Source organism: Poecilia reticulata, linkage group LG9 (genome assembly GCF_000633615.1).
Source record: "Poecilia reticulata strain Guanapo linkage group LG9, Guppy_female_1.0+MT, whole genome shotgun sequence".
NCBI classification, from domain to species: domain Eukaryota; kingdom Metazoa; phylum Chordata; class Actinopteri; order Cyprinodontiformes; family Poeciliidae; genus Poecilia; species Poecilia reticulata.
Genome location: NC_024339.1, coordinates 17,639,674 through 17,655,774, shown reverse-complemented (window position 1 = coordinate 17,655,774; position 16,101 = coordinate 17,639,674). Strand labels below are relative to the sequence as shown.

The following is a 16,101-nucleotide window of genomic DNA, read 5'->3' as shown; positions in this document are numbered from 1 at the left end:
CAAAAACATGACTGTCAGGTTAATTGGCCTCTCCAAATTGCCCCTAGGTGTGAGAGTGTGTGTGCATGGTTGTGTGTCCTGTGTGTCTCTGTGTTGCCCTGCGACAGACTGGCGACCTGTCCMGGGYSACCCCGCCTCTCGCCCGGAACGTTAGCTGGAGATGGGCACCAGCAACCCTCCCGAAAATGGATGGATGGCTTTAAAGTACTGATGCTGATGCATCTTTGCCTCAAACTGCTTTTATTTGCCTTTATAGGAAAGGGAGGGATTTAGAGATCACATTCTTCTTCTTTCGTTTCTTTAGAACAAATAACATTTTTGCCAAGACATTCCAGGGAGGCCAGTCCCTCTGTTCCCAGGATATTTAATGTCTTTATAGTTACACTTTTTCACTATTGAAATTTCTATTATTTTCAACTATGCATCTTAACTAACACACTGGAGAAACCTTTGTGTGGAGAGTCATTTCTGCACTAACTGGTGCAGATGTATGATGAAGGTCTTACTTTGGGTAAAAATAGAAATTGGGATGCAAACACAACCAGACAAATGTTCTTAAAATGTTCACCTACTGATGTTTATCACTAGCTTAAAAGACTAGTGATGAACCACTCCTCTCTGCCTCCTCTTTGCACTGTTAAACACACGACATGAGTTTTGTCGGTGACGGGAAGCGTACCAGGTGGATAGCGCAATAATTAATCCACAACTGCCGTGGATGAGCTGCTTAAGTTCTCCTTTGCTGGAAGCCATAAAGAGGCTGCTGATAGCAGCAGAACAATCAGCAGGAGAGTGAGCAGCACAGCCTGATGTTTGCCTTAAGTGATTCTTGCAGCAATAATTGTGCAGTGGGTAAGGAAGGCCTCATACTTGGCAAAGCAGATTGTGTTTAACAGTCGTTTGCAGACTCCTGCACTAGTTTCTGACATCATATTCATGCACAGCATTTTTAGGCCATTATATTTACAAATGGCAGTGATGGACAGATTGAAGATTCTGCAGAACCATTATCAGATGCGCTTCCTACCAATCTTTGGAGCAATTCATAGTTTTATGCCTATATTATTAACAGTTAAGGGGTTTAAAATACATGCTGTTCGTCTTTTACGTTATTTAAATAATGCTGTAAAATTAGGGTTTTTTTCCACTCTTAAAGTGTTTTTTTAAGGTGCTTAGGAGGTCAATTCTTAAATATGAATGTTGCAGTGGTGGGAAGGTGTCTGAAGGCTGTAAGACTTAATGCTTAATAAAAGAGAACAATCTTCAGTTATACCTTCAGGATAGTTAAATCTGTCATGAGAGAAACATTGTTATTGTAACTAGATCTGTTTCTGTCATACAAAGTTTTAAGACTTGTTTGTGAGGAATTTGTTTGGCAGTTTTGATTAAACTTATTATTGCAGAGAATGACAAATGGATTAATTTTAAGTGCCATTGTGTTCATCAAAAGATTGCACACATGTATACGTTTTGTCACATTTGAGGTACACACTTCTAATGTTGGTGAGTACCGTTTTGATTTTATTTGAGAGACCAATTCCTAATAGTGCTCCAGGGTGAAAATGATGCATGGTTTTGATTTCTTTAGTGCACAGATTGTCTGCATATAGATATATTTGCTCTGTTTCTGCACTGTTCAGTTAAACATCTGGCAATGGTTGGAGAGTGGCACAACTGTAAACCAACCAGGACATGGTAGTTGATGTAAAGTCATTGAAATATGTCATTGTATTGGTATATAAAACTGCCATGAAATTATACTGAGCAATTGATTAATCGAAACTAAATTTAACTTGCTCTATGTTGGTTTTGTACGTTAATAGCATAAGTTTAATTTAGGTAACTGATGGGTGCAGTGTCTTGTCTGAGCAAACTTTGCATATTATTTAATACAAAATATGTGTTTTACATAAGCCTAGTTCATTTTCATCTCTAATGTGTTTTTTTTCTTCTGTTCTTCCTCCTGGGGCATCGTTAGAGCTTTGTTTTCTGAACAGCATACAATTATCACCTTCTTCCACGCTTATTCAACCACACCACCACACTGATGCACAGACGCAAATAAAGAAGCTGACAGTGAGCACTCTGCAATTGAAATTATTTTGCTTAGTCACACCGGTAGTTTTGAAGGTTTTCTTCCTATTACCAAATCTTGATTTGCTCAACCCAGCTGCCATAGCAACCTCAATCTATCAGTGAGCTCCTAATTATGAATTACAATATGCATTATTGTACATTCGAGTGAAAAAATGTGCAATAAGAAATGCGTATTGGCCTTCTCGTGCAAGTGGTGCAAAAAAGTGTTAGGTGGTGTTCGCGATTTATTAATGTTTCAAGCAAAACCACTGATGGTAATGTTCCTGCTATATTATCAAGATGAGACAATTTTGGGGGGAAAAGTCATATGCAGTTCATAAAATATGTACTAACCTATAAATAAACCTCTAAATAATGCTGTAAAGTACAGGTTTCAAATTTGAAACCTCCTAAAGAAACTAAGCAGCTGAATAGGCTTAAAAACCAATTCAAATTTGTGCAATCTGTTTGTCTTTGTTCTTTTCACAGGTTGTCCTGGCTGTCACCCTGTGGCTGCACCCTGACACAATCACCTGTTCATCCTCACTCTTTCAACCTCTCGCATCCTTCTCCTCTCCCCTCCTCCTCACCTCATGGCCTATTAATACTCAGACACAAAAGGCTCCATTAACGCCCCCGCTCTGAGACAGCAGTGAGCATGAATCTGATAATACGTGCTTTGGTGAACCTTCGGACACAGCTATAAGCGAGGGAAAGTGGAAGATTGACAGAGAAAATCCCCCAAAAGCAACAGCATAACAGCTTCAAGCATCCAGTGACAATCTGGTCATATTGTTCTTTTCTGGCTAGCTTCAGCTGCAGCGTATTTGGGACATTTTGGATAAAACATGGGCTCTTAGATCCAAAAATGTGTTGAGGTGTTGAGCTGATAAAGAGAAAGAAACTGTGAATATTGCTTCTTTAATAGAAGTGCCTATACAACACTGATGCAGTGACAAAACTGAAAGGATTTATCTTGAAAATGAATCACACACTAGAAGGTAAGTTTATTTTTTCTGTGTTTGTTGCATAGTTGAAGTTAGTAAAAGTATATTTTGATCAGATAATAGCCATGTAATGGGTACCTGCTTATATTTTCCTTCTTTTATGTCTCATTACATTCAAATGTTGTTTTTTGAATCTAGGAAGATTTGTATTATTTTACAGCAAAAATAATGAATATAATAAGTCAAAACCATGTATTATTATTATTATTATTATTATTAGGCTGCGCTTATGCATAGTGTAGATTCATTATTCAATGATTTATTTATAATGTTTATATATGCTATGATTATGGCTTATAACCCAAAATGTAATTTTTCAGAAAAAAAATGATACAGAATATCAGTAAAATAAATTCTGACCCAGAGGTGCAGTGCAGCATATGCACTAACTTCTTGATCAGGGTTCTATTTGATGAATTGCTACATTAGTGCAGCTTGGCATGAAGGTGATCAGTCTGTGACTCTTCATTGTTGGTTATGGCATCTATCATTTTCCTCATGACAGTACTCAATGGATTATACATGCAGTTTTCGTCAGAACAGTGTGCTGGTCAACTAGGTATAACCTTTTATTGGTACTTTTGGCAGTGTGGATAGATGCCAAATCATACAAGAAAATTAAATCAATGTTTCCATAAAGCTTGTCAGCACGGGTAGCATGAAGTGCCCTATGATTTCCGGCTGCTTTGACTTTGGACTTGCTAAAGCACAATCGATCGACCAACACTAGAAGACATCAATCCCCAAATCATTACAGAATGTTGTGGAAACTTTACACGGTACCTTATTCAGATTGGATCATGTTCCTCTCCGCTCTTCCCCTAAACCCTAATCTTGATTTCCAAATGAAACACAAAATTTACTTTTCTCTGACAAAATGGACTTTGGGTTTTTCTTTTCATTTTTTTTCTTTTTACTTTAGTAAATATGAATAAGTAAAACAATTCACTCTGGTTTAGGAGTGACTTAACAGAAGGAATGTGACAGTTGCATCCCATATCCTGAGGTGGGTATTGGAAGCGCCGACTCCAATCACAATCCAAACCTTGTTCACCTGCAAACACTTTTTCAACCACAAATTTCCCTTCTATTTAACTTTCAAATAATATGCTTGGATTCTTCTCTCTGGCAAAAGTCAACTTAAGGAGCAATGTGTTTTTGTGGCTTACCTTCCTTTGGGGGGATTCCAATTACATCTGTCTAGTTTTTAATCTTTCCTGTGATTGTTTTGCCCCGAACAAAACATTTCTGTCTTATGATTTTTGCTAGTCTTTTATTTTTTATTCTTTCACTCTGTGTGCATTGAATCTGCATGGTTTTCACTTTATTCCCTGAAATGTTAAAATGACTTTTTCATTTTATTTTAATCCATTAAAATTTGCCTGCATAGTGATAATAGTCAGATGTCTTCACATCAACTTAACGAATATTTTCAGGTGCTCAAAGTTTTGGAAAGTAAGAAATGAAAAAGGAAGTAAAGTAGAAAATGACTTCTTCCGTTCTGCCTCCTGTTCTGCATTACTCCTAGCTATGGCCTAAGCCCACTCCTCCCTGAGCGTCCCTCGCAGGATGACTGCTGTCTGCCCGTCCGAGAGCAGCCCAGATGGAGCTGAAGCTGGGACTGGGACAGCAGGCACCACTGGGAACAGCTCGGTCTCAGGAGCAGGTTCCAGGGAGTCTAACGGAGACTCTGCTGGAGGGTCCACTGTAGGGACAGCTGTGGTTTCTGGCGGACAAAGGTACAGCCGCTGGAGCAGGCAGGATAGCTCTGACATCAACACAGATGATGAGGGAGCCACTGTTCGTCGCCTAACTCCTCTGGAAAGGCTGAACCTGGATATGTGTCAGGATGAAAGGTAAGATTTCAGAGAAAAAGTCTTATTTTTTACAGTCTGACATTTCTTTGGACTTGAACTACCTTTTCCATTTTTGATTGACTTGCCTTAGACTGCAATCCTTTCTTGTGAGTTTGTTAAATTCTGGAAAAAAAATATCACCTTTCGTGTTGCATAATCTCATCACAGGGTGGTCCGTGAGCTGACAGTGGGCAGAAGAATTGCTTTCTACAAGATCCGTGGCGAAATAGGGTGTGGAAATTTCTCCCATGTCAAACTAGGAATTCATGCTCTTACAAAAGGTAATTAGTGCAAATAAAGTCATGTCCATACGACAACACCTAAGACAGATACAAACGCCCCATGTATTGAAAACTTGAAAGTAAGCCTTCTGTTCTTTCAGGACTGAGTCGTTGTGATCAATGAGTAAGAGGTTTTTGTTTCATAATAATTTATAAAGCAGCTCTTTTCCTGGTGAGGAGGCTGATTCATCCACAAACAGAGTGACTATCTGCTGCACTTGACCTAAGGGATTGATTAGAGATCTCCAGTTTCCTTAGCGACAGCTAAAATTGCTGCATGCCTCATCAAATGCTACAGATGGGGCCACGAATGAGTGTGTAGTTCTGTCAGACCATGGGTGCTATAGTATATTTTGCTACTTCATGCCTCTTTGTGCTATGAGTGTCTTTTTTGCATTTAAACTCTATTTCTGATTCTAAAACAATATGAGCTGGATTGCATTTTGAATGCTTCTATTGACAGCTATATTGCGTCTGAAACTGAGCCTAATACGCGCCTTAATAATTCATGCTGGAGCACAAAGAGGTATCTCAACACCATTTTGCTGCTTGAGAACTTTTCTGTATTCGGTTACTTGAGAGCTGTTTTAAGGATCTCTATTAATGATTTAAAGACACATAGCCATCAGCTGGGGTATTTAAATGAAATATATGTAAAGTTTTTAGATCTTTAATCGTACTTTTTAGGATTGTAAATGTATAATGCGTACACCTCAAGTTGCTGCTGTTTCAAAAATAAGTTCCGATGATGTATAAAACTAAATTTCATTTTAAGATGAAATGGGAATGTATAAAATAAAAAATACAAAAATTAAAGAGCAGCTAAAACTCTTAGTATGAGTAGATTGCCAGTGTCTGTTGTTTTTTATATCATGCATGTACCTGGAATTTCATCTTTATATATGTTGTTAATTTAAATTAAAATGGAAAGAAATCCTGTATTTTTTTTTTGTCACGTGATTGAGCTCTGGTTGATTAGGAATTCTCTCTTTGGCATAACCAGATAAAGTGGCCATTAAGATCTTAGACAAAACTAAGTTGGATCAGAAGACTCAGAGGTTGCTTTCAAGAGAGATCTCCAGCATGGAAAAACTACACCACCCTAATATCATACGCCTATATGAGGTTTGTCTTTAGATTCCTTTTCCTTTTTAAAACCAGCCTTCCTCATTCTGATCATTATGCCTCTATCTGTATCCATTTTAGGTGGTGGAGACGTTGTCACGGCTACACTTGGTGATGGAGTATGCAGGTGGAGGGGAGCTCTACACTAAGATTACTACTGAAGGAAAACTTTCTGACACTGACAGCAAGATTGTCTTTGCTCAGATCCTCTCGGCTGTTAAACACATGGTGAGTACTTACGTATGTTAATGGAATATATTTGAGTAGAATTACAATAAATTGTACTGTGAATACATTCTGTAACTTAGTCCCAATAGCCGTGCAACCAAAATATGTGTCTCTCTCAGAATTAACAGTATGCTGAGTATGAGATAAAATAAAACTTAAAGATCAAATAAACTTTCCTTTCTGGAAGTTTGTCCCACTTGAATTTATTTTCAAACTCTTCCTTAATATTTCAAATAGATTCAAGTTTGCCTAAAATTGGTCATAACCCTGGCAGATTAACTTTTTTTTTTTTCAGAAATGGTGCATCTTTTTTTTCCTATTATGCTTTGGGAGGGAGATTCCTGTAACAAATGTTTTGGTTGGATAGAAATAAATATATATATCTAAATATCCCAGGAATATGAATACGTTTAATTTTTCTGATCTCAGTAATTTTTTTTCACACCCTGGAATGTCGCTGATATCACCTGGCATCGCCTGTTTTTAATCTCTACTCAAAGATCAAATCTACATGTCAGTTTTTTAATGAAATTTATAAACTGATTTCAGAATAGAAGATCCTTTGTAAATCCAGGTTAATCTAACTTGAGTTTTTGTCACATGACATTATTAGTTTCTTATTTTGTTTAGATGGTACGTTTATGACTGTGATTTCTATTCTTCTCCCATAGCATGAAAATAACATCATCCATCGTGACCTAAAGGCAGAAAATGTCTTCTACACGAGCAGCTCTTGTGTCAAAGTCGGGGACTTTGGATTTAGCACACTGAGCCGCCGCGATGAAACGCTCAACACTTTCTGCGGCTCTCCACCTTATGCGGCTCCAGAACTCTTCCGGGATGAGCATTATGTAGGAGCTTACGTAGATATTTGGGCTGTGGGAGTCATGCTGTTTTTTATGGTGACCGGCACCATGCCATTCAGGGCAGACACTGTGGCCAAACTGAAGAGATGCATCATGGAGGGAGCTTACGTGCTTCCCCCATGGGTACCCGAGGCATGCCAGAGGCTCATCAGGGGGATTCTCCAGCCAGTCCCATCGGACCGCTATACAGTGGAGCAAATGATGGGCTGTGAGTGGCTGCTCCCTGTGGAATTCCCATGTGCCATGGAGCCTTGTAAGCTAGATCCATCTCACCTTGCTGAGAGCAAACCAGTTGAACTGCTGGAGGAAGAGCTGGAGGTAAAGGCTGCATTAGAGACTCTAGGAATCACTTCAGAGCACATATTCAACAACCAGGGAAAAGACTGCAGAAGCTCCATCACTGGGGTCTATCGGATCTTGCTACACCGGGCTCAGAAGAAACGGGTGGTTGAGAGGACGCCTGCGGTCACACAGAAAGTCGGGCCAACTACAACAAATAAAAAGGAGCGACTAAAAGTGTATCGCAGTTTGCGGCACACATCTAAACTGTGTGTGGTTCTGTGACAAAAATGTTAAGTTTTACTATGGAAATTCAATGATTATGCAGCCTGGGGCTAATAGATTTACCATATTTGCTAATGCACAGACTGCATTAGCAAAGCTTTTCAGTCCAGTAGTATATGTCAAAGTAATCGTACCAAGACCTCACTGAGCTGCTGAAACTTGATATTTCTTACTTAGTATGTTTTCTTTCTCTTCTGAATCTAGTCTCTGTGAGAAGGCTGCAGAAAGTTTATTAAGTTTATTTATTTTTTTTGTTTTGAAATTAAATTGATATCAGATTTAACAAGGTATGGAATGTAAATAATTAAAAGTCAACATAATGGTTAGACTGCTAATAATTTCATTTGGGTCGTATAGACAAAACACTGTTAGTTATCAGCTCTATGCTCATTGTTGGAATTATTACCAGGTTCAAAGACACCAATTTAACAGAAACACCCTAAAAAAAGCTCGATATCAGTAATATGAAAACAAAAATACACATTCAGTGCAGTAAACGTGGTATATTTGATGTTTAAGTGCAATTTTCTGAAATGCCTTATTTTTCATTGTTTTGAAATCAAATTGGTTTCAGTAATGATACAGGTGAAAGGGTCACATGTGATGTATCTCTATGAGATGTTTCAAATATTTACCTCATTAACCTCAATTTGTTGACTAACTTTTTGACTAAAAACAAGGTGAGTACCAGTACACTAAGATAAGATTGCATTACAGATAAACCAACTAACAGAAGATTAATTAATGTGGTAAAACATTACTTTCAGGTTCAAGGTCTGAGGCTGAATGTCAGATATCAGAAACATCATGCAATGCCATGTCAATGCTAATGTGCTGATTGAAATAAATGTCAAATGAAAACTTAACTGCTTCTGTTCATTGAAGAATAAACACTAACAACAAAAAAGCTTTTCTCTTTACATCTGATTGAGTTTCATGGAGAAAACTTTGATTAGCGCGCATTATCACCCCATGAGTATATTTAGTTGATTTTTTTATTGACAGTTTAGTTTTATAGGTAACTTTGGTTTATAATTATCCTAATATGTAATGTTAGAATATATTCTACGCATATACTAGTGTATGTGTAACAAAAAAACATATGTAGCGCAAGAACTTTTCATAATTATTTTAATAAATAATTGTACAGTACACAGCCTTTGTATCAGCTGCTAGTACCTTATTGTTATGACTATTAACATTACTAGAAAGATATTTTTCACAAGACCATTGTTATAATTCTGAGAAATGTTATTCAGTATAATATTGCTTTAAATTAAAAAGAGAAACATAATTGTAAGCTTTATTGCTAAAATGTGTATATGTTTTGCTTTATAAACTGTACAGGTAGTTTTTTATGTGGCTAAATATAGTTTATCAATAAATATAGCTCATAGGGGAAAAACACAAACATCTACTCTTTGAACTTGACTAAACTTAATGCAGTTTGAGAAGTTTTATTACTTCTTAATGGTAAATGGACTGTAAATCCATAACTATAGCAATAAAAGGTCCATTCACTAATTTATATATTTTTTTGAAATTTTACACAGTGCATTATAGATTTACCATATTAGATCCTGCAAAACATAACATTTTACTACATATTTTCATTTAATAATAAATTGTCACTTTACTAAATGTATCATATAATTTATTTGTAGAACTACTTTTATGTGATTTTTTTAAAATGATTTTGTTCGTGTAGTAAGGTTCCATATTCACAAAACATCAAAATAGGTCAGTAGTACAAACTAGCTTATTAAGCATTTGACTACATTTCCCATAAACACCCAAAAAACTTACGTACCAAATTCGTTTCCGCCTTTGCGTGATGACGCGTTTTCTGCCTTGTTGGAAGGTGTTTTCAGGAGGACGCTCCGGCTGTACACGGTAGCGGAAGAAAAAAAGCTGAGAAACCAAAACGCATTCGTACGAGCTTGTTTGAGTTGATATCATCTTCTGCTACCAAACGGTAAGAAAATGTGCTTCTTTTGCCACCAATACTAGGATGTTTCGGAGTGTTTTTTTTATGTTTAAAAAGGAGCCACGCCTTTAACATAATGCTTAAAACAGCTAAGAGAAGTCAGTGTTACTCCGAAAATATTCCTTACTTTTTGCTGGAATTAATAACGCAGCTGGATTTTCAGGGTTTTTTAAAGAACATTATGCTTTATCTCCTTGAAACAGCTCCCTCGTTTTCCGTTTTAATCTTAGTTTAACATAACATGACATACATTGCAATGCATTGGTGCGGTTTAAAAGCAAAGCAAAAACACGCTTAATCAAGCCGAAAATCATTTTTTGTTTTAACCTTTTGACCAACTTCCTTTTATTAATCCATTTGTTCTGGGTGTTATTTGTTTTGACATTTGATACTCTATCAGATCCTGTGAGAAGGGTAAGGGGGCGGGGCACATTATCGGATGAGGTCATGCTGAGATGTTTAAGATGATGCAACATTAGACGGTTTACAGTCGTACAGTAGTACCACGTTGTCAACTTCTTCAGAAGAGAGAACCCATTTACTTCTAACTAACTTAATTAAAATTGTTGCTATTGATCTGAGACAATAGGCTTCAACCTATGCCTGGAGGCCACACGTGGAATCAAATGCAGCATAAGCTGAGAGGATTCAGAGAACGGTCCCCTTTGTTCTGACGCATTGTTGTAATCGCGAGGCTGTTGCGATAACAAAACATCACCAGACCTTATCATCTAAAGCGCATTCAATTTTAAATCTACAGATGCATGCACGTTTATGCAGCACAAAAACATATAATGCAAATTATTTTTGAAAAGCGTGAATGGCCACGTGGCTGCCGCTGCGCAGCAATAGTAAAATGCTTTGATTTTTTTTTTTGTTTTTTTTTTTTGCTGAACTTAACTACTCATTATCAAGCCCTATCATGGAAGTGCAAATTATTTTTTTTATAAAAACATTAAATTGGCAAAAATAATATTTTCACAGGCGCTTTGACTCGAGGTAGTGGGACCAGCTGGATGTTTGTGTTATGTACAGTGGTTTTCAGCTGTATTCATACCCCTTGAGTATCTTAATGTTTTTTTTTCCTACTAACACCACAGACTTTGATGGAAGTTGTGGAGATTGTATGGGGGGGAGAAACAACGCAAAGAATTGTAAAACTAGATGGAAGAACAATGAAATAAGGTTTTGAAATTATGAACATATCTCTGTTGTGTTTGCATTTATCCCTCCTCTCCCCACATCTTATTGCAAATCCAACTGGTGCTCTGGTTCATATTATTTTTCTTCCTTAGATACAAAAGAAGAAAACAACAGATTTCCTATAATCCAGTGTTAATTCTTCCATACCTTTATCACATGTAGACCATGATATGAAAAATACAGGTTACAAAAATTCAGCTCTGCGCACTAGCATCGTTTCTATCCCGATAGAAACGATGTACGTTGTACGTTGTCAGGCTGAAAGTTTTCAGTTCTTTAAGCAAAATGAATTAAACTCATTTTGATTTGATGAGATTTGCTGCAGCAGTTGTCAAGTCGTGCCTCAAATTCTGAATAAAATTTTTGTGTAGCTCTGGATGTGTGTTGGCATTGTTGATTCCCAGTCCAGTCATGTCCACACAGCATGATGCTGCCACCTCCATATTTCATTGTGTTATCTGCCTCACATATGTTATGTGTACGTTGGATGTAGGCCAAAAAAGGTTTGCAATGTTGCCTTTGTTGAATTAGTTGCTTCTTTGATCAGGGTCTAACCTGTTAGTTTAGTTGTATAGCAATATAGTAGTATGTTTTTCATTTTTTGTTTGTTTTAGTCCATGTGTCTTTGTTTTGGATTATTACTGCATAAAATCCAAATAAAAATAAAGTGTGTGGCAATATTGTGAAACCATTCAGATGCTATAAAGACTTGATAACGCAATAAAAAGTATTTGTGAAGGCAGATGTTTCTTGAAGTTGAATGCAGCCCTCATTAATACACCAACCAGCCATCAGCCAAACTCTCATATTATTTGACCTTTTGGGACATGATTAAAAAATATGTTTGCTGATATTCTGTCACAGATGTCAGCCACCGAGGACCTTCCAGACATGGATGGGGCAGATCTCATCGGGCTGCTGTTCCAAGACGGCAACAATGGATGCACTGAGCCCCTCTTTCAGGATGAAGATGGACTTATTGAATCCTGGCTGTCTGAGCAAGAAGTAAGGCTTCAAGCGCTACAACCAGCTATCCAGGGCATTACTTTTATCTTCAATTATAACCAGTGGAATCTATTTTTGTCTGCAGATGTTGACGGGTATGGATACTGAAGATTTCCTGTCCAGCTTGTTAGATGGAGATGACAACGTGGAGGCCTTCTGTCCGTCTCATTCCCCGCTGGGGAGTGACAGCGGCATTTCTGACGACAGCAGCTCAGGCGCCGGAAACAACAACACTCTGGGAAGTCCACACGGCAGTGAAAGCGACATAGTACCCAGTCCCAGCTATTCTCACCCCAGCCCCATGCACTCTGACCCCACCCTTACCTCAGAAGAGCTGCAAGCAGAGAGCCCTGAGGCCTTGTCGGTCCAAGCGGATCACAGCTACTCTCTGCTGCAGAGCGGAGTCAGAGATATGGACGTGCTGGAGAGTGTCAGGGCAGAGAGGCCAGATACAGATGTCTTCATTGATCTGGGTGGGTGTTGTGGAGGTTTGAAATAATAATAAAGAAAACCTAACTACAAGAACTTACGTAAACATACAGATTAAATTGATTTAAAACGACTCTCTTGTAACAGACGACTTGGTGAGTGATGCCATGGAGGAGGACTTCACCGCTGAGCTGCCTTGTACCTTGGCCATTGAGAACTCTGCACATGATTTGGCTCAGCTAACCAAAGTAGACCAGGTTAGTTTTACATGCTTACAGATATTTAGCATAACAATAATGCAGTTAAAATAATTGTGATTAAAAATGCTTTGTTTATTAGAAAGGCACCGATTTGTGATATTTAAGTATTTATGTTTGTTTAAATGAACAATGTTTCAGTACTTTGATTTTTCTCCGTCTAGTTCCAGTTCAAAGAGATTGTTCTCACTGAGGAGGAGAAGCGGCTTTTGGCAAAGGAAGGAGCCACCATTCCCGAGCACATGCCTCTCACTAAGGTAATTGTGAGCTTCTATCTGTGTATAATTGTCCCCTCACAGAACATTGAATATTTCTGACCACATGTGGATTTCGTTTCATATCTCTTTCAATTCTAGATGTTTGTTTTACTTACCTTCTCAGAAGTGACACCTTGTTTTTTTTTTTGCAAAAACATTAAAATCTTCTTTTTGTTTTTCTCTGTGGTGCAGCAGTTTAAGGCACATTGCTGCTGTCATGTCAGCATTGCGCTGAAAGCCTCCTTTACTTTGGTTGACAGGCAGAGGAGAGGACTTTGAAGAGGATCAGGAGGAAGATCCGCAACAAGCAGTCTGCTCAGGAGAGCCGCAAGAAGAAGAAGGTGTATGTTGATGGACTGGAAAGCAGGTGAGCTACAAAGATAATTTATCAAATTTGGGAGGGAAATCGGGATTATAGGTGCTATAAGTGCTATAAAGCTCAAATTGTATCTGCACAGTGTTGGTACAAACATAATGGGACTAATTACTGAATGACTTTCTTCCACAGGGTTGCTGTCTGCACTGCACACAACCTGCAACTTCAGAAGAAAGTCGAGCTGCTTCAGAAACAGAACATGTAAGAAGTCTTGGACATTCCCCCTTTGCTCCTTTTTTAACAACAAGCATCATTACTCTAAATGTGTCCTTTCTCTTTTTTTATAGCTCTCTGATTGAGCAACTGAGGAAACTCCAGGCTATAGTGAAGATGTCTACTTTGAAGGCCAGCACAACCAGCACTTGTGTTATGGTAAATTTGTCTGCTAAGGCGTTGTGTTCATCTTTGTTATTATGCTTTAACATTGTGCTGGTTTTTTTTTTCACACTTTGTCTTTGCCTCCTTCAGGTGTTCCTGCTCTCTTTCTGTCTCATCATCTTTCCGTCCGTTAATCCATTTGGTGGAAGCACTCAACAGAAGGAGTCCTACACACCTTCATCCGGTGAGTTGCACTATGGCTCCTTTTGTTTTGAGCCCGAAGCAAATGTTTTTCCTCTGTTGTATTGCCAAAACAAAGCTATTTTTCCATTATTGTGGTTTGTTTCTGAAAAAATATCGTTTGCTCATTATCGCAGTCATTTCCCGGACCTTGCGCTCAGTGCCATCAGAAAACACAGATCCTACGTTTTACCTGGAGACTGAGGATGATCCACTTGTCTTGGTGTCAGAAGTAGTGGAGAACACCAAGGCCATCTTCTCAGGCGGTCAGAAGAACCACACCCCCGACTACGAGAGGGTGGAGCAGCCTGACTCTGAGACTGGCGTCAACAGCAACTCCTCAGCAGACTTCCCAAGTCCCGCTCAGGCGGCAGAGATGACGCCGGGGTCGCCTGGCGGCGTGGGTCCTTTAAAGGAGGGGTCCGTTGATCCCGTGGTGGCGACTGCTGTGGCGTACGACGTGCCGGGATCTAAAGAGAACTGGATCGACCGAAGCCCCCCGTCTGTCATTTTACAGCAGCACCGCTCTGATGAGATGTAGGTGCATTTTTAAATCATTGAACCAACAGAGGGAGACGTTTTTTTTTTTTACTGTTAAATGAGGGAAGATTAAGCTTAAAATAAGGATGAAGGTAAAAAATACTACCATCTGTCCAGACAGGATATTCGGTGTTTTTCACTGCTTTTCTCATTTATTGCAGTTTTTTTTGCACTTTTTATCTGATTTCATTGAAGAACTGAAGAAACTTTCACAGTATGAGCTACTGAATGTTTCTATATTAAAAAAGGGTCAGTGTTGCCATTATATAAATTTCTGATCTACTGCAGGCCACATGCTACTGAAGTAGCCCCAAGGGGTTTTTAACTTGTTTTACAATGTGATGACCAAAAGTAATGGATCTAAATTTGCAAACTGGGGAACAATGCTACTTTTTTTTATATACAAGATTTTACATTTTAATTTTGCCTTCAGCAAGTATTGACATGCTCCTTCAAAACCATGAATAAACGTCCAGCCCTCCATCATAGATTGTATTGTAGAAGAAAAGCTGCTTGACTCATAAAGCTTGAACAAAGTGGTTGTTTGACCACTGTATCTATTGCTTAAGCCATTGCAGGACATTTGGCCATTTAGAAGACTAGTAAAGTGTGTTAGCATTTCCCTTGTACCAAGGGTAACCATGTGCTTTCTAATTTTAAAATGCTCTTGATATTTTTTTTTTTGTACAGTAAAGCAAAATGAAATATAGAAAAAATGTCCACAAGCTCCTTAGTTTATAATTGTTAGTGATGCCCAGTCTGCTGTAAAATGTTTTACCAGCTTGTCAAATTGTCTTTCTTTGTAAAAGTCTAAAATACCTTTTCACTCATGTGTATTAAGAAGGGGGGATTAATAAATATTTGCTCAGTGAACTATTTGCAGTAAAGTATACTCAAAAATGTAATGATCTGTTTTGTCAGTGAAACATTTTATTTTAAATTTTTTGTGTATATATTTTTTTGTTACTGTCAGTCACAAATGGAATCTAAATTGTACTGGAACCGCTTTGGTATAATTCACGTGAAATGAGATTTTCAACATTAGTCATGTCAAAGCAAATGCACTGACGTTTGACAGTCCGAGAATGAAATGTAAATACAATATATGATTGTTACTGTTTTCTGTACATACAAACTAAATGTCTGAATATCTTATTATAATAAACTTTTTTTTTTATAAATAAGAACAAACTTTTGTTGTTTATTTCTTTGCGACTGCACTGCCTTTACAAGAAACTTTTCTTTTTTTTTTTAGCTTTAATGATTGCTGTTGTCCAGCTACAAGTGACCCAGTTGGGTGGGTCTGTTCCAACACAACAGGCAAATGACTCATTATACTTACCAGCATAGGCTGAAAGAGAGGCTATTTTCATTTTTGCTTTACTGTTAGTAAGGTTCTTTGCAATCACTCCAGAGAATACTTTCTAAATTAGGTGGTTCTCCACTAAGATTTTTAAAATCATTCTGAGATTTCCCCGAGTCTGCT

At 38.0% G+C, this 16,101-nt stretch overlaps 2 protein-coding genes across 3 annotated transcripts in view; both read left to right on the top strand.

Annotated features, from left to right (window-relative positions):
- The window catches only part of nim1ka (NIM1 serine/threonine protein kinase a), a 10,819-nt gene extending 2,768 nt beyond the window's left edge, over window positions 1–8,051 (top strand). For both annotated transcript variants that reach the window (XM_008418323.2, XM_008418324.2), the window contains exons 2-7: window positions 2,566–3,077; window positions 4,612–4,939; window positions 5,108–5,220; window positions 6,224–6,345; window positions 6,427–6,573; window positions 7,245–8,051. In XM_008418323.2, the coding sequence (XP_008416545.1) occupies window positions 4,653–4,939; window positions 5,108–5,220; window positions 6,224–6,345; window positions 6,427–6,573; window positions 7,245–8,003 (1,428 nt within the window). In that variant the 5' untranslated portion in view covers window positions 2,566–3,077; window positions 4,612–4,652 and the 3' untranslated portion in view covers window positions 8,004–8,051. The remainder of the gene's footprint in view (window positions 1–2,565; window positions 3,078–4,611; window positions 4,940–5,107; window positions 5,221–6,223; window positions 6,346–6,426; window positions 6,574–7,244) is intronic.
- Window positions 8,052–9,849: 1,798 nt separating this feature from the next.
- Window positions 9,850–15,799, top strand: creb3l3l (cAMP responsive element binding protein 3-like 3 like). The gene is made up of 10 exons (XM_008418322.2): window positions 9,850–9,978; window positions 12,058–12,198; window positions 12,284–12,671; window positions 12,775–12,884; window positions 13,049–13,141; window positions 13,402–13,508; window positions 13,650–13,718; window positions 13,805–13,889; window positions 13,986–14,079; window positions 14,213–15,799. The coding sequence occupies exons 2-10, from the start codon at window positions 12,058–12,060 to the stop codon at window positions 14,614–14,616; spliced, it is 1,491 nt and encodes a 496-aa protein (XP_008416544.1). The 5' UTR covers window positions 9,850–9,978; the 3' UTR covers window positions 14,617–15,799.
- The last annotated feature ends 302 nt before the right edge of the window (window positions 15,800–16,101 follow it).

Excerpts from the sequence above, each read along its gene's own strand:
- creb3l3l (XM_008418322.2), top strand. The coding sequence starts at position 12,058 with ATGTCAGCCACCGAGGACCTTCCAGACATGGATGGGGCAGATCTCATC. Across the intron at positions 12,199-12,283 it reads CCTGGCTGTCTGAGCAAGAA|ATGTTGACGGGTATGGATAC; the intron begins GTAAGGCTTCAA and ends TTTTGTCTGCAG. Across the intron at positions 12,672-12,774 it reads AGATGTCTTCATTGATCTGG|ACGACTTGGTGAGTGATGCC; the intron begins GTGGGTGTTGTG and ends CTCTTGTAACAG.